General features: G+C 70.0%; 1 protein-coding gene across 3 annotated transcripts in view; it reads left to right on the top strand.

Annotated features, from left to right (window-relative positions):
- The window catches only part of TBC1D22A (TBC1 domain family member 22A), a 78,787-nt gene that overhangs the window by 39,518 nt on the left and 22,057 nt on the right, over positions 1-17,212 (top strand). For all 3 annotated transcript variants that reach the window (XM_045834919.1, XM_045834918.1, XM_045834920.1), the window contains exons 8-10: positions 755-869; positions 6,955-7,064; positions 8,128-8,203. In XM_045834919.1, the coding sequence (XP_045690875.1) occupies positions 755-869; positions 6,955-7,064; positions 8,128-8,203 (301 nt within the window). The remainder of the gene's footprint in view (positions 1-754; positions 870-6,954; positions 7,065-8,127; positions 8,204-17,212) is intronic.

Genomic DNA, 17,212 nt, shown 5'->3' with positions numbered 1-17,212 from the left:
GTTGTGGGCACTGGGGTGGAACCCCTGTCCGACAGACGAGGTGGGGGGCAGGCGGGAGGGGTGGCGCAGAGGCAGGGGCAGGGAGCGGAGCACCGCAGGGGTGAGGAGGGGAGGCCGGGGGCGGGGGGTGTGACTCTGACGATGGGGGCTGCCCGGCCTCACCGTGGAGGTCGCCCCACGTCGTGTGCAGATGCCGTAACTGGACCTCTTGTCGGTCCTGCCTCTGGTCAGCAGGTCCGTCTCCCCTGCGAGGGAGGCTCAGAGCCTGCGTCCGCGCATTCAGCCACCACCCACCCTCCCTCCCAACTAACCCGTCCATCTATCTCTCTTCCCACCCACCCACCCACTCCCCCTGCCTGTGCACCCCCCACCCGTTCCTCCCTCCCTGCACCTGTTCAGCCAGGGGTCCACCCGCCCCCATCGTCCTCTGCTGGCCCCGCCCTCCCTGTGCCTGTCAGGAGCTGCTCGTGGGCGGACCGGGGGCCGCTGCACGGCTGACCGGGGCCGGGCAGAGGGTGGGCCTGTGAGGGTCTGCGCGGGCGCTGGGGCTGAGCCCCGCCGTTGGCGAGACGCTGCGTTGGCTTGTGTGTCGATAAGAAGTGGGACTGTTGGAACTGGGAGAAAAAGTGTAAACAGCAAACGGGTACTGTTTGTGTTTCAACGCTGGCAACGGGGAGGAGCTGGCCGCGTCTATTTGAAGAGAAAGACCGCGTCTGAGGTCTCCGGCTTCAGCACGTGTCCCGTTCCCTCCCAGATCTTCGAGCGGATACTGTTCATCTGGGCCATTCGCCACCCCGCCAGCGGGTACGTCCAGGGGATCAACGACCTGGTCACCCCCTTCTTCGTGGTCTTCATCTGCGAGCACACGGGTAAGGTCCCAGCGGGGCATGCTCCTCACAGACATTCGCGTGACCCACGGTGGCCTCGCGTGGAGAAGCCGTGGGCTGGGCCGAGGGGCTGGACCTGACGGGGCGGGCGCTGGGCAGGAGCGGTTTCGGCGAGGGGAGCAAGGTGGCGGGCTGGCTGCGCCTCTGAAGCTCTGTGGGCTCATCATTCAGGGCCTGAGTCATCGGCCCCCTCCTCCAGGAAGCCCTCCTCCCCTCCACCCCTGGGCAGGGCAGGCTTCCCCTCCTTGGAGGCCAGCCTGCCGTGGTCTCCCTCTCCACCCAGCCTTCAGCTGGGCACTGCCCAGGTGACTCTGTGCTGGGTGTCACCCCCTGGTCTCTCAAGTCCTCGCTTTCTCAGAAAGGCCAGTGTTCACGCAGTTGCTTGGTGATGCGGTTACCGCAGAGCAGAAGAAAAGCGTCGGGTGGGAGGGGTTCGACACGCAGCGGCCCCCGGGCGCCCACTCCGAGAGAGCGGGCTCGGCTCCCACCCAGGCAGCCGGGCGCAGGGCGTGTGGGTTGTGACCGCCGAGGGGAAGGTGCCACGGCCAGTCCCGGGGCCCTGCCTCTCTTCGCGGTCTGTTCCCGAGTGTGACTGCCTGGAGGGACAGCCGTCCTCTCTGTGTCTGTGCGTCTGTGCGTCTGGCCTGCTGCAGCCCCAGGCTCCCCGCGGAGGGCAGGAGCTGGGGCCGGGCCGGCGCCCCTGGGGCGGAGGAGGGGACAGGATTCGCGGCAGCCGCACGGGGCCGGGCATCAGTGTCTTCACCCATGTGCACCCGAGCGAGACGGGTCACCTGCCCCTCAGGGATCTAGTGGAAGGTAACGCCGCACGGCGTAATGAGCAGCTTCTCCACGTCGTTTCGCGTAAATCAGCGGCATGCCTCTGCACGGGGCCCCCGATCGAGGTGGGTGGGGGTGACCAAAGCCCGGGGAAGGGCGGGCAGCCCGCAGCTCCGGGGGGTCCGGGCCGCTCTGGCAGCGAAGGGGTCACCTGGTCGTGCGTTGCCGAGCCGAGAGACGTCGTTTATCACCCGTGTCAGGAGCAGCGAAACTGACGGGCGATTAAGGGAGTTTAATAGGTGAATAATAACAAGAAGCGGTTCCTGACAGCCGTTCCTCTCGCCGGGAGGTGTGTTTCGTGGCTGTAGTGGCAGTGCGCAGGGCGGGCCGTGCGGGCGGGTGCGGCGTGCCCGCGCCCAGTGCTGCGACGTGGCCTCCTGCGACGTGGCGAGCCACTTACAAAACCGGAAATGCCGTTACGACTTTCTGATCTATCGTTGAAGTGGTTTGTTAGTTTCCACCGACTCCAGGCAGGTTAACGAGCACGTGTTGATGGATTTGATCAGGAGCGCACCGACGCGGAGCCGAGGAAGAAAGGTCAGACCTGGCGAGCTGCTCCCCAGCCACCCACAGCGGTGTGTCCTGAGTTTCGGTCTTTCCCGCCCCACGTTGACCAGAGAGAAGCCGCTGGGCCGCTCCTCCCCGTCAGTGCCAGGGCTGGCCCAGCGCCGCCGCCCGCCCCGCCCCCCGCCCCGGGCTGGGTCTGTCTGCGGGTGTGTGTGTGTCCTCAGGAACCGTTTCTTCCCTTTGTGAGCAGCAGACAGCCAGAGGAGTTCATTTTGGAAAGAAGCAAAGAGGCCGGGAAGCGGGGAACACAAATGACTGACGAACTAAAAGCGAGTTTGGCCTCTCACGGAGTGAGAGTGCAAGTCGCACCGCTAGTGCAGCTCTGTTTTTGTCTGTCGGATCGGCAAAGACGCGACCCTCAGTGCCCTGCGGCGGAGGGGAGACTGGCGCCCTCCCTCCCTGGGGGAGCGGCCCGTCCGGGCAGCCCGGGGTGCCGGGCCAGGGGCGCGGCGCCTCCTGTCTCGAGGACGGGCGCCCGTGGGCGTCCATCCCCGGGCCCCAAGCAGCCCCCGTCCGGCGTCGGGAAGGTCGAGCCGGTTGGGGCGCGCCGACCTCCCAGCAGCCTTGAACAAGAGTTCACGAGAAACTCTCGGCGTCGGGCAGGGTCAGGGCGGGGGTGAAGCACCAGGGCGAGGAGCCTCGTCTCTGGTCTCAGTTCTGGTTTATTAACAAGCTGCGCAGGGCGCAGGGCGCAGGGCGCTGGCCCCGTCGGTTGGAGTGTCGCCCTGCACACCCAGGGGTTGCGGGGTAGGTGCCCCGTCAGGGCACAGGCCTGGGTTGGGAGTTCAAGTCCCCGCTGGGGCGTGTGGAAGAGGCAGCTGACTGATGTTTCTCTCCCTCTGTCTTTTCTTCTCTCTCCCTCCTTTCCTTTTTCTAGAATCAATAAAAACATGTCCTCCGTGAGGACTTACTTATTTTTAATGAAAAAGTCTTATTTATTTTTAGAGAGAGGAGAAAGGAGGGGGAAAGAGAAGGAGAGAAACATCAGTGTGTGGTTGCCTCTCGTGTGACCCCCACTGGGGACCTGGCCCGCAACCCAGGCCTGTGCCCTGACCGGGAATCGAACTGGCGACCCTTTGGTCCTCAGGTCCTCAGCACTCAACCACTGAGCCACACCAGCTGGGGCCTCAATGGGGCTTTAACAACCGTGTGTGTGTGCGCATGAATGCTGTGGGCGAAGTTCTCGGCCCCCTCCCCACTTCAGTGCTGGAGTCTCACCCCTGCGCCTTGAACGCGACCGTCTCTGGGTCTTCACAGAGGTGACGGGGTACACGAGGTCACTGGCACCCTGAGTGCTGACCCAGCCAGACTGGAGGGTCGGGCTCAGCAGGGAGCCCAGGACAGGGGCCGGCAGCCGCTGGGCTCCCGGGGAGTCCTGCCCGAGAGCCGGCCTTGGGGCGGCCAGAGCGGAGGCCGTGCCCGCAGCCCCGTGGGGCGAAGGGGGCACTGCCCGGCCAGTGTGGTGGGAGGCGTCTCTGACCGAGGAAGGGGCTCTGTGGGCTCGGGGAGGGGGGGGTGGAGGAGACCCGGGGCTGCTTGCCCCACCCCCTGACGGAGGGAGACCCCCAAAGGGCACCCACGTCTCCTGCATGGGGTGGGGGCTGGGTCGGCACCCCACTTGGGGGAGGGGAAGAGACTGGGTCAGGTTCTCCTCATTCTTCACAGGGCTTCTGGGCTGACTGCTCACAGGAGACGGTTCTGGTCCTTGGTGCAGCGACCCCGTTCTCCCGGGCCGTCCGTCCGCTCACCGGGCGTGTGCTTGCGCGTGCCTGGGGGTGCCGGGGCGTGGACACCAAGGACGGTCCTGTCCGTGAGGAGCCCCGCTGGAGCGGGGACAGAAGCAGGCACGTGAAGACCCAGTGGGAGTGACGTGCCTGGTGACAGATGTCGCTGAGGAGGCAGGGAGGGCAGTGCGGTGGGCCGGCCTGCACCCTCTGTCCTGGGCCACCGGCGTCCAGGGCCAGCAGGTGGCGGTGTGGAGTCGATCTGGTCCTGGCAGCACCTGCACCAGCTCCCGGGCCTCAGAGGCGGTGCCCAGACCTGCGCTTGCGCCTCCGCGGTGGTCGGTGTGCAGGCGCTGGCTGGGGGCCTCTGCCCCCCTTTCCCCAGGGCAGCCGGTGGTCAGGTTCCTCTGCACCCCCATGCCTGCCGGCGCCAGCGTGGGGAGTATCCCTGGAGCACGGGGGGCCTAGGGCGTCCCCTTTCCTCTGGAAGGGACCCAGCTGCGCCGGGAGACGTTTGGTCGGTCACTGGGGGTCTCTCGAAGGGTCGGGAGGTGGGTGGTCGGCAGGCCGTGCCCAGTCCCGGTGTGTCCTTGGTCTGTGGCTTCTCGGCTTGTCGTCCCCTCTGCCGACAGCACACCAGTGTCCGTGGGCCACAGCTCCTCAGCCCCGACACACTGGGGAGCCGTGACGGTGGCGTGTCTGTGACCTTGAGGTGGGCGTCATCCGTGTCGGAAGTGAACGCTGCGGAGCCCCTGCGATTGCGATGTTGCTGCTCGGGCTGAGCCAGAGGGACGCCGGGCCGCACCGCCCGGAGCCAGCACCAGAGTCCTCGGGCCTGGTGCCCGAGCCAGGGCCTCCCCAGGGGCTCCCCCTCCCGGTGTCCTCCCCTCCTGCGCCCCGCACGGCTGCACGGCATGCACGGCATGCACGGGGCCAGTGTGCGCCTCTGGGGTCAGGTGGTCTTGAGGTCACACCAGCCCTGGCTGTTGGCCTTTTCGGGGCCACAGCTCAAGGACACCTCCCCGCCCGACAGTGTGAGTCTTCCAGGCCCTGACAGCAGATGGTCTGGTGGGTGGGTGTCTGCCCGGTGGAGCCCGTGCCGACCTGCCGGCTTTGGCAGGCCGTGGCCGTGGGGGTGGGGGCGGTCCCCGCCAGCCAGGGCGTTTTCTGCATGTGGGCCCGCCCCTGGGCTCTGTCTCAGCACAGCCTGGGCTTCCAGCGTGCTCTGTGGGCCCTCTGTGCCTGCTTCCCGTGGACAGACATGCCCCCTGGCAGGGCCGGCTCTCTCTCTCTGACGAGGGCCCTGTTCCGGCTCCCTGGGCGCTTCCAAGACACGCTGGTGTGGGGCTCCGAGCGAAACGCCGTCACTTCGTTTCCCCGAAGAGCTGCAAACGGCCCGCCGTGAGCGCTGACACCTCAGCTCGGATGCAGCAGGGAGCCAGCTAAACACAAAGCGAAGTCCCCCGGGCCCCCCCCCCCACCCCGCCCCGCACAGGGGTCCGGCGCGGCGGCCAGCTGCTGTGCGCACGAGGGAGCTTGGGTCCTAGCGCGGCTGGTTTCCCGCTGGCCTTCCGCTGCGGGCGGGGGCGTGCCTCAGAGCCTCGAAGGCCCCGGGAGGGGAGGGCGTGGATGGAAGAGGCCTCGGGGGCCCTCCGCTGCTGCTGCTGCTGACGCAGCGCCGTGGCCCTGGATGGAAGCCCACGCTTGCCCCTCGGGCGGGGGCCGGGCGGATTCTGCAGACTCTGTCTCCCCGGCAGGCCCCGGAGGGGGCCGATTACCCTGTGTCGGTGCATGGGATCCTGCGGCAGGAAGGGCAGCGTGATGCGTGGGCGGGGCCTGGCGTGGGCCTGAGACTCCAGTCCAGGCCCTAGCCCCCGGAGGTGAGCCCTCAAGGGCCTCCCGCCTGGGTGTGGGGGGCGACCCCGCCCCTCGCCCTGGGCCCCCCACCTTCAGATCCAGTGACTCTCCAGCACCCAGCGTTCCTGTGTCCGACTTTAAACCTGTTGTCCTTGCAGAGGTGCCGCGCACGCTCGCAAACTAGAAGGGAGGCGAACTGAGTTTAAAAACGGGGTTTGGGGCGCCGACGAGGGTCGTGCTGGACGACAGCGAGTCGGGAAGGGTCGGCAGTCAGTGCGTCCAACCGCCCGACGGGCCGTTTCCGTGAGGCGTCTGTTCTGCACTGGGACGCTCACGGCTCCTCCCCGTCGGGACCCTGTGCTCGGGGAGGGGTGATGCCCGGGCCTCGGTGCCCGGGCCTCCCGCCCGACGTCTGCGTCCCGCGCGCCTGGGTCTCTCTCTGCTCCCCGCGGGGGAGGACGCACCTGCAGGGCTGTGGGAGCGCTGACCTTGGGTCGGGGCCGTTGGGGGAGTCCCTGCCCAACGCGTGTGAACACGCCTCACCCCTGCCCAACGCGTGTGAACACGCCTCAGACACCACCGTTAAAATGTCACGGGGAACTTCCAGGTCTCTGTCAGGAGTAAGTGGCGTGTTTAGGCTCTCTCTTACGAGGACGTGAAATGCCTGAGAAGCCATCACTTACAGTCCATTAATGATGCTAATTAATCGGAGAGGACCGAGGATGTTAATCGTCTGCATCTGCCGAGGCGCTGTGCTGGGAGCGGCGGGGCGGGAGGGGCGCAGGTCTGCTCCTCGGCGGGGGGGGCCAGCCTCCGGCGTCCCCGGGCCGTGCGGGAAGAAGGGCCGCGGAGCGGGGCCACACGTCAGGCCTGAGGCACACCGCGGCGCGGGGTCGCGCCCGGAACATCTCGCCGTGTTTCCGGTGACTCTTGGATCCCGTGCTGGGCCGCATGCAGGCTGCGGGGCGGACCCCCGCTAGAGCAGCAGAAGTGGGCCCCAGCCGGAGAGGGGGCGGCCCGCCCGGCCGGCGCCCCGCGCCCCCGCGCCCGGGGTAACTCCCGTGTCTCTCCGCGCTGTGCAGAGGAGGAGGACGAGGAGGTTGCCGACGTGTCCCGCGTGCCCGCCGAGGTGCTGCGCAACGTGGAGGCCGACACGTACTGGTGCATGAGCCGGCTGCTGGACGGCATCCAGGTGAGCCCGGCCCCGGGGGCCCGCAGCCGCCCCGTCCCAGCTCACCAGCTCAGGTCTCTGCCGCCGGGGCAGTGCCTGCTCCTCGGGGGGCGGGGGGGTGCCGTGCAGGAGTGCCACCTTAGCCAGCTGCCCGGGGCTGGGCCCTGCGCATCAGGGGCTGTTGCGTGGCCTCCCGTGACCACCAGGGGGCGCACGCCTGTCCCTGTGCAAGTCCAGCTGGAGCCCGGCTCTGCAGGGCCCAGTGCTGGCTGAGGAGCCCGTAGGCCGCCGTGTCGGGGGTGCCCAGGCCGGGAGGAAGGGGTGCCAGCCGCCCTTGGGCCAAGCTGTGTTCTCCGTGGTGGCAGTGCTGGTCCTGGGGCGTCTGTCCCCCCCGTGCTGTCTGCGTCTGGGACCTGGTCCCCGAGCCCTCCCAGGTCCGAGCAGACCTGGGCGGCAGCACCGTCGTCCCCCCTTTGCCGGGTCCAGAGGCCACGCGGCCCCTGAGCCACTGTGCCGGGCTCCCCCGCGGGTCCCTCTGACCAGCGCTGCCCCCCCGGGGCCTCGGCTGCCCTCCCGTCGCGGTCCGTGGGCCTCTTCACCCGCGTCCACCGGGAGGGGCCCCACGCCCGCTCCCTCCCCGCTCGGGGACCACGTCGCTGGCCCTCCTGGGGTCGCTGGTGTGGCGTGGCGCTGCCGGCACGGGCACGGGCACCACGGGCACCACGGGCACAGGCGGCTGCCGCTCCGAGGGGCTGTGCTGCTCGCGCGCTGCCCGAGTGCCGGTCTGCGTCCAGCAGACGCGTGCCCAGAGTGAGCTCTGCCTGCTGAGGCCCGTTTGTTGCATTTCAACGGGAAGGTCCTGCATCGACACACACAAGTGTCCCCTTGAGTGGCCTTGAGACGGGCACCTCAGGGCTGACCCCCGGCCTCAGAGTCGGGCTCCTGGGCCCTGCCGTCGGCGGGGTCTGCAGCCTGCCGCCCGGGCACGGGCCCGTCTGCGAGGTGGTCCTCCCGTGTCCCACCGCCGGGTCCCCGCGGAGCGTGTTTCCTGGCCGTGCGCGTGACCCTCGTCATTCTTCCGCAGGACAACTACACCTTCGCCCAGCCGGGGATCCAGACGAAAGTGCGGATGCTGGAGGAGCTCGTGAGCCGCATCGATGGTGAGCCAGCCCCTGCGGGCCGGGGGGGATGGGGGCTGTGGGAGGCGGCCCCCCAGCTCGCCCCGGGCTGGTGCGGGGCAGCCGCGCATCCCGCCGAGGCCCCACTGGGAGGGGCGCCCCTCCCCCTTGCTGGGGTGACGGGGTGGGAGGGCCGTCCCTGCGCAGCGCGGGGAGCTGAGAGCACCTCGGGCGGGCAGCCCCTGCGCCGTTAGGCCCAGCGACTGACCGTCCCGACCGGGGAGCCGGCGCCCTGCGCACGGCCGTCCCTCGTCCCGGCTCTGGCCCGCCCCTCACTCTGCTGCCAGGGGTGCCGCGTGACTCCTCCGCGGGGTCCGAGCAGTTACCGGGTCTGGGGATGACAACATCTTTCATGGTTCGGAGGGGTCGAAGGGCGTGCTCAGGCCGTCGCAGGTCACGCCTTCACGTTGAAGTGGGGGCTTCACGATGCTTTTTACCTCCCTGCTGGCAGTGGCCCCTCCGCGCTGCCCTCGCCGCCCGCCGCCCCGCAGCACCGGAGCGCAGTGACGCGCGAGTGCAGGGCGAGTGCCGGCCGAGCCACGCCCGCTCTCCCGGCGGGGTGTTGACCTAGCGCGCAGAGCGTCAGCAGGAATGCGAGGCGGAATCGGGCGTGGAGCTGTGACCCCAGGCGGCCGGGGACGAGGTCGGGGGGCGGGGGGGATGATCTCTCGTGGGGAGCCCCGGGGGAGCTGGCAGGCGTTCCGCCGAACGTGCAGAAAACGGCGCCCCGCCGCCTTGTGGACATGGGGCCCAACCCCGGCCCTCCCCCCACAGCCCCCCGACCTGGGCTCTCCCCCCACAGCCCCCCGACCTGGGCCCTGGCCTGCAGACAGCCTTGGCGGCAGCGGGCGTCCGCACAAGAAAGGCACGCGGTCTGCGGGATGCTGAGTGTCTGACGGCCGATCGTCACCTGGTCAGCACGCTGGGATGTCTCGGGGTTCCTCGGCGGTCCTGGGGAGCCTCGGGGTGCTCCGGCGGTGCTGGCTCGGTCCCGCACGCCGAGCTGCTCTGCCGCCCGTCGGCGCCGAGTGCCGCGTCCCGCTGGTGTCGCTGCGGTCGGGGTGCTGGCTGCTCCTCCCACAGCGAGACGCTTCTTGGACTGGTGGACGCTTTCTTGGCCAGCAGCTTCGAGCCGCCCCCAGTCCCGTTTGGTTCTTGGAAGGCCGGTTGCAGGGCGCATGAATCTGCCGCTTCCGTGGCGTGCTCGCCTCCTCTCGGGCCCTGCGGGGCAGGTTTTGCGTGCGTGTGGAGGCCAGGAGGCCGCGGCTCGCGCCCGTTTGCCCCTGGGCTGCAGCCGGGGACGTGGTTGGACAGCCCCGCTCCGCGCCGTGTGGTTCGGGGGGCTGCAAGCCGCAGCGCTGCCGGTGCTTGCTGAGCGGGTGGCTACAGTGGCCGGAGGCCCCACCCGGGGCTGGGCCTGTGGGTCCGTCACACTCGTGTTTGCCGCACAGCGTGCGAGGGCGGCCGCTGCGTTCTGCGGTCCCCGCCCCCAGAAGAGGCTCGCCCGTCACAGGTCCTGCTGCGTGGTGTGTGTGCTCTCCCAGTGAGCCCTGGGGGCCGGCCCTCGCGCAGGAGACCTGCAGGAGGGGCAGATTTGGACTCCGCAGCCGGCGGGGCCCGTGCCGCAGGCCTCAGCCACGCGACCCCCCCCCCCCCCCGCCATGTCACGCTGTCCCCCCCGTGCGGGAGGAATTTGTGGGCCTGCAGCCTTTCCTGGGACTGTAAAGGTGTTATTGAAGGAAGGCTACGCGGGGAAGAAAAAATCGCCTTTAAAAAACCACTGCCTCGTTTCTGCGTTTTCGGAGAAGAGGAACATTTATTCCAGGACTCGGGCACTTTGATGGGGGCGCGCTGCGTGGGCTCGGTGAGGGAGGTGACGTGTGTGGGCCTGGCCCGGCGGCTCGTGGCACACAGAGCTGAGCCCCCCCCCCCCCCCGCCACGGAGTCCAGCCTCGGGGTCCAGCCGCAGGGTCCAGCCGCGGGGTCCAGCCGCGGGGTCCAGCTGCGGGGTCCAGCCGCAGGAGGCGGGGCGTTGCAGCAGAAGTGCCGTGAGGACGTCCCCCAGAGGCCAGGAGAGGGCGGAGAGGCGGCGAGGTCACAGGCCTCCGGGGGCGGAGGGAGGCACCGGGGTGGGCAGAAGAGGGGCCGTGCCGCTGTCCTCTCTCCAGGTGGGGAGGAACGGCTGAAGGACGTGTAAGAAGCACTTTGACGTGGGGTCCTGATTTGAGTGGTACCGCACCCCCCGTTACCCCCGGGCCTTCGGAAGCGTCTGCTCCGTGGACGGGAGGGGCTGTGACCGAAGGGGGAGGCTCCTGTCCGCGCAGAGCCCCGGTGGGCAGCAGGAGGGGCGGCGGCCCGAGAGGCTGGGCCCCGGGGGGGGGGAGCGATGGTCCGTGCTGAGTGCGAGCTGGGCTGCCGAAGGGGGACCCCGGGGTGGCTCCTGCACCCCCTGGGGCGGGACCGGAGCAGGAGCCCGCGCTGCCCGACAGGGAGCAGCAGAGCCGGGGCGCATGGGGGGGGCCGGCGCGTTCCAGCCCAGTGTCCCACTGCAGGCGCCTCAGAGACGCCGGGCGAGACTCTGTTTCTAAGTCAGCCGACGGGGGAAAGGAAAGAAATAGGAGGAAGAAGAAACTACGTTTCTTAAAAGTGTTGAACCGCTAACGAGAGCACAGAGACCTTGGGCTGATTCTGAGGACATGCCAGAGCCGGGACCCAGAGCCGGGACCCCGCCGCCGTCGCTCTGAGGGCGCGCTCATCCCGCAGACGAGGCCCCAAAGGGAGCTGTGGCCGCGACAGCCTCACGGAGCAAGTGGGCCGGACCCCTCGACCGGCCGTCCCAACCTTTTTGGCACCAGGGGCCGTGTCTGTCGTGGGAGAGAGTTTTTCCAGGGATAGGGGGCGGGGATGAGGAGGCGGGGCTCAGACGCCCACCCCCTGCCGGGTCCCAGGTTCATGACAGGCCACGGATGGGGATCGGTCTGCGCCCGGGGGCTGGGGACCCCCACCCTGCCCTGGCCCTGTGCCCTCTGAGGGCTCAGAGAGGGACACAGCCCTCCCAGAGCGTCAGCACCTAGGCTGACGTCCGCTGGGGGGACCCCCGGGGCGGGCGGGGTCTCTGCTGGAGCCCGGTGGGGCAGGCAGAGCCGCGTCTGCCCGCGAGGGGCTCCGGGGCGTGAGCTGTCTGCACTGGGCCTGTCCCCCCCCTGCAGTCCCTGCTCTCACCTGCAGCCGCCTCCCTCCCTCCCTCCCGCCCGCGAGCCCCCCCTCCCCCCCAACCCACTTCCGAGTTTGCTCGTCGGGCTCCCAGCGGCAGGCGTCCGCTGGCCCGTGTCCCTGGTCCCTCGGGGGGGAGCGCCCCGCCCCCCCGCCCACGGTCTCTGGCCTCTCCCTCTGCTTCTCCACGCCCAGCCGGGGCAGCAGTTCCGTGGGGAACACCGAGGTTTACGAGCCCCGACGTCTGTGGCCGGGCCCTGCGCTGTGGTTTTCTCACCCGAGGGACCGGGGCGTGTGGCCAGCTCCGTGCGTGCCTGCGTGTGCACACGCGCGTGTGCCTGTGGTTTGTGGACATGTGCATGCACACACACGTCTGTGGTTTACAGGCATGTGTATGTGCACACGCGTGTGAGTTGTGGGCATGTGCATGCATGTGTGTGTGTATATGTGTGTGTGGTTTGTGGACATGGTAACACGTGCGGGGTGCAGGCATATGTATATGTGCACGTGTGTGGTTTGCAGACACGTGTGAGTGTGTGTGTGTGAGTGTGTGTGTGTGAGTGTGTGTGTGTGTGGGTTGCAAAGCCTCCTTCACGGTCGGTGCCCGTTCTGAGGGCTGGCTCCGCTTGGCCACCCGGGCCTGGGTGGGTGGCCAGGGCCGGCGCGTGGCTCTGGCTCCCCGGGCAGGTCCTGCGTCCCCCGGGACACCTGTCAGCGCGGACGACGCTGGCCGGACCTGGGGAGGCCGAGGGTGGCAGTGGCCGTCGCTCTTGAAACTGCGTGCTCCGGCCCCTGTGCGCCAAAACGGGGCGTTTTCTCTCGGGGAGCAGCCCGCCCTGTGCATGTCCCGGGCTTCGCGCCCGCTGGCGCGTCCCCCTCCCCCGAGTTTCTGAGCCGAGACTCGGTGTGACTCCGGTGACATTTCTCTGAAAGCTGTCTCGGCTGCGGCACGAGGTTAAAATTGACTTATTCTTTCAGGGGAGAATTTAGTTACAGCTGCTAAACCAGGTTCGGCTCTGTCGTCACCCAAGTGAAAACGTTTTTATTACCGCTGCGAGGGGGTGTCGGAGACCGGAGGCCGAGCCGGCGGCACCGCTCCAGCCCCGGGATGTCCGTTCCTCCGGTGGCACAGCGGGCTCCCTGTGCCCCGTGCGCCCTGTCCTGCCCCGCAACGGCTGACAGGAGCGTCACATCGAGGGCGAGGTCCTGCCCGGGGCGTGCGGACTGGTGGTGGTTGGCGGGGTGCGGGCAGACCCTCGGGACGTGCAGGGGCCGTGAGGCCGGGGTGCCGCGGGCTGTGCTCTCCTGCCCGCCCCCTTGCTTCAGGCCGTGGCCCCGTCCCCAGGACCTGCTGCCGCTCAGGGCCCTGCCCAGCGTGACCGCGGCTCTGTGTCCCTGGGCTCGGGCCACCCGGCGTCCTCTGTCTCGGCGGGGGTCACGACCCTCGAGTCAGGCTGGCTCCCTGCGCCTGCAGTGGGAAGCCTGCAGGTGCGTTTTGGTGCGTGTTTGTGAGGAGGGGTGCGTGCATCACCCGGGACACGGGACACACGAGACCGGAGGAGAGGAGCGAGTCGGGCGTGGCACAAGCACAGTGCGTGGGGAGCACACGCCCTGGTTCCCGTCCGGCCCCCGTCCCTGACCCTGAGCGTGGCCGCTGCGCCGCGCACACTGCTGAGAGCGGCCGGCGTCGGAGAGGTGCCTCGGGTGCCAGGCCGGGCCCCAGTCCTTCCCCCGAGTCGCTTCACCCTGCTGGCTTCTCCCAGCCGTGCGGTGAGGTGCGGTGAGGCGTGTGCTCACCAGCCCGGCCCCCGCTCCGGCCCCCCTGCTCCTGCCTGCTCGGGGCGCCGCGCTGTGCTGTGGGCACAGCCTGCCTGTGCCCGGGGCTCCCTCGGGGGGCGGCAGGCTGCAGCCTGGCCACGGTGAGGCCACCCACCACCAGACCCGCCCCCACTGCTGCGGCTCCTCTTGGGACTCCTGGCCGTTAGCTTGTGCCGCCTGGTGCCTCGCCCTCCCCGCAGCCTGAGGGGAGGGAGGAGGAGGAGCATCAGGCGGGCGTGTCCAGTTGCGAGGAGTGAGCTGCGCCCCCACCTCTCGGCCAGCAGCCAGCACAGTGCCCTGAGCTGGGGGCCCGCGCGGGCTGGGGGGTTGGTGGAGAGGTTGCCCCGTGCTCGGGGCTCGCGCAGTGGCGGTGGCTTGGGGGCTGCAGTGTGGTGAGCAGGGGACTGTCCCCTCTCCGGCCTGGGGGTCGGGGCTGCGGCAGCCCCGGTGCTTGCTGTCCTGTCCTGTCTCCAGACGGTCGGCTTCCTCGTCTGTGTGCGTGAGGGAAAGACTCCGCCCGGTCAGCACAGCTGACCCTCGGGGGCCGACTGGGCGAGAGTGAGCTTGTCCAGCGACTCCCGTGGACGTCCGGGAGCGGTCCCAGCATGCGGTGGTCCTGCCCCGCGCGAGCCCGCCTTCCCCGATGCGGCTGTGGCCTCTGGGCCCCCCCAGCTGCTCCCGCTGACCGCCCAGCGTGGAGGCTGTGGGGACAGCGCACTCTCGGGGGCGGAGCCCGATGTGCGGGGGTCTCCAGGCGTCCCTCCCGCTGCCCAGACGGTCCGCCCAGGGCTCTGGACACCGCTCTGCCAGGGGCTCGGGCTCTGAGGCCCGGGACGGAGGCCCTGCGGCTCGGGAGCCATGGCCCACGCCCTGCAGGCTCGCAGCCCCAGACCCGTGTGGCGCAGGGCCGCCCCAGCCCGCCCTCTGCCCCTGCAGGCCTTTGCGGGAGGAGCCCAGTCCCCGCGTCTCCTGCGGTCATCTCAGGACCTCGGGGTCAGGCCCGAGACCCCTTGCCACCAGCACGGGCAGTGCTGCTGGAAGAACGTGGCTTTGACTTTGTCACCCGGGACCCCCGGACCCTCCCCCGCTCCCCTGCTGTCTCTTTCTGGGCCTCACTGCCGCCCCACCCCTGGTTCTCCGCGCAGCTGGAGCCGGTCTCAGGCCTGCTCCCCTGGGCAGGCGGCAGGGTGGGGGGCTCTTCTCCGCAAACCGAGGGCCAGCTCTCCGCCCTCGTTCGAGCCGGCAGGGTCCCGACAGGGCCTGGGGGCCTGTGGCCCGCTCACACCCCTCCCCTCACGGGCCCCGGGAGCCAGGCCCCTCTCAAGGTCCCGCCCGGACTTGCCGGCCGGGTTCTGCCCACCAAGGACACCCTGCCCTGCTCAAGGAGGAGACCGAGCGCTGACAGGGGCCGCGGGAGCTCTGATGCAGCCCTCGCTCTGCGCCGCCGCCGCCGAGGGGCCGCACAAGCTGGGCTCAGAGCCGCGGCCCTCTCTCTGAGATGCCCCCCCCCCCGACCCCGTTTACGGCCCTGGCCGGAGCTCCAGGCCCGTCCTCAGCCGGCCGGCCGGGCCCTGCACCTGCGCTCTGCCTCCCTCTGCAGGGCTGCGGGGGGCGGGGGGCGGGGTGGAGCCTCTGTCCCTTCCCACTGTCCTTCCCGGAGCCTCGCGGCCACGCTGCAGGGTCAGCTCCAGCCGCCCTGGTGGGCGCGTGCGCGCACGGGCGGGGGTGGGGGGTCAGCGGCGGCTGTCCCGTGGGACGCCCGCGGTTCGTGATTGAGAGGCTTTTCTCCTTAACGATGACATCTTTGTGACCCTCCGTCCCGAGATGGATGTTCAGAGTTTATTGCCAAGCCGAGACTACTTAATTAAAGTAGAGACTTCCAAATAAAGCAATTCTCCTTGACCTTAAGCAGGAGAAGCAGTCCTGGGCTGGAAGGCAGGCCATCAAACCTGGCTCTGGAACGGTTCCCCAGAGTCGCTTTGTCCGTGGTCACCGGTTGCCGGGGAGGCTGTGAGCCGCTCTGTCCCCCCGCCGTAAAGAGCCAGGGTCTGCTTTCTGCTGCTGGGCCGTGTCTGAGCCAGCGGCGGCTGGAGGGGACGGGCACTGCGGTGGGGTCGTTCCCTTTCCAGCCCCGGAGCCGCCGGCCCCTCCCTGAGAGGCGGCGCAGCCCTTCCTGCCTTCAGGGGGGCGGCCAGCGGTGGCCCCTCGGGGCCCTCCGTGAGTGGTCCTCTGTGGGGCCGGGGTGGCCTCCCCGTGCTCCTCTGGCTGCAGCCACACCCCCGGCCCCCGCCCGGGCGCAGTGCCGGCCGAGTGGGCTCGGGCAGCTCCGACCTCTTGCCCTGGGCTGGCGCCCTGTGCGTGGACGTCCGCCTGCCTCCCTGCTCAGGGGCTGCTGCCAGGCGGGGCGGCCCGGGCCCGGGGCCCGCAGCTTCTCCCTGTCTGCCGCTCGGGCCCTGCAGCCCCCGCTTGGCCTCCTCACAGTGTGGGCCCCTCCACACTTTGGAGGGCCCCGGGGTGGACAGGACACGGCTGCGTGGCCGTGGGGGGCGGGTCTGTGCCGCAGGCCTCAGCAGGCACTGGACATCGGGGCCCTTCCCCGCGCGCCCGTGGTCAGACACCAGCCTGCGCAGCGCTGGCCCCGCCCCGCCGTGGACTTGGGCTCCGGGGCCTGGGACGGGCGGCTCGGAGTTGTTCCCTTGGCCACGTGTCGGCGTCTCTGCTCGGAGACGGTGAGTGGGACGCCTCCTCCCCTCGGAGCAAGTCCTGTCCCCTGGCCGGGCCCGGGCCTCGGGCCACAGCTGTGGGGGCAGGGGCTCTGGGAGGGGCCCTCCCCGTGGGCCCGCTGGGCTCAGCCGTCCCATCCGTCCGTCCGTCCGTCCGTCCCGACTCACAGGACATCCTCTTCCCTCCTCTGCTCTGCTCTCACGTCCGTTGGTCCATTTGCCGCCCTCCACCCGTCCTTGTCTGTGGGGGCTGGGCGGGCGTGCAGCGGCCCCCCGTGGTCCGCTGGGCTTGGGCGCCGGGCAGGGGGGCTGCGATTTCTCTCTTCCTGCCCTCGCGCGGTCCCGAGACCGTGTTGTGAAGTTACTGGCACGGCTCTGCCTGCCTGTCGGTCCCCAGGATGCCTCCGGGGGCAGCAGGGTCCCTTGGAAGGCAGGCAGTGGTGGTGGTCGAAAGGCGGTCTGGTGTCCGAGTGAGGAACGGAGTCCCCGTCAGGACATGTGCCCGGTGACGACCGTGGCCGAGGTCCGGCACGCCTGCGTGTCGTCAGCCCGCCCCGCCCCTCGCCCCCCCAGGCTGCAGTGGGGGCGGGGCGGGTGCTGCCGGGGGTCCTCTCAGGGCAGGTGTCCCCGCGGCTGGTGCCGGCCCTGAGCCTGGCCCCTTTCGCTCCGTCCGTCTGTGATCCTGCCCCTCTGCCCCTTAGCTCGTGGGCTGCGGCGGCCCAGGAGTCCACAGCGGGCCACGCGCTGGGCCACAGCCCGTGTAGCGCAGCAGCCCGAGGGCTGTCCTGCTGGCCCCGCGGGGTGCTGCTCTGTGGGCGGAGCCTCCGCTGGGGACAGCTTCTGAGCCGAGGGAGGCTCGCAGCCCTCCCTCTGCGGGCCCGGCCGCCCGAGGCCTGTCCGTTGCCTTCCTGTCCCCACCCCCCCCGCGTCTCGTGGAGCTGTCAGCACGAAGCGCGTCCCCGAGCGGAAGGAGGCCTTCTTGGCTATAAGCGGCCACGTCCGCTCCCAGGGGCCGGCTTTTGTTCTGTCGTCTCCCGAGGGGTGAGCGAGTCGAACCGCCCCCCGAATCAGAGCCCACCCCAGGCGCCAGCGAGGCCGCTGCACGCGTCGGCCCCCGGCCTGCGGAGGGGTTGGAGCCGCCTCCCTCGTCAGGCACCCGAGCACGGGCAGCCGCGCGGACAGTGCCCGGCCCTGCGGACGCGGCCTCTGGTTCCTGCCGTGTCCGCGGGCTCCGTGG

Source organism: Phyllostomus hastatus, unplaced genomic scaffold (assembly GCF_019186645.2).
Source record: "Phyllostomus hastatus isolate PE091 unplaced genomic scaffold, TTU_PhHast_1.1 phas_contig_198, whole genome shotgun sequence".
Lineage (NCBI taxonomy): Eukaryota > Metazoa > Chordata > Mammalia > Chiroptera > Phyllostomidae > Phyllostomus > Phyllostomus hastatus.
This window is presented reverse-complemented; position numbering and strand designations above follow the sequence as displayed.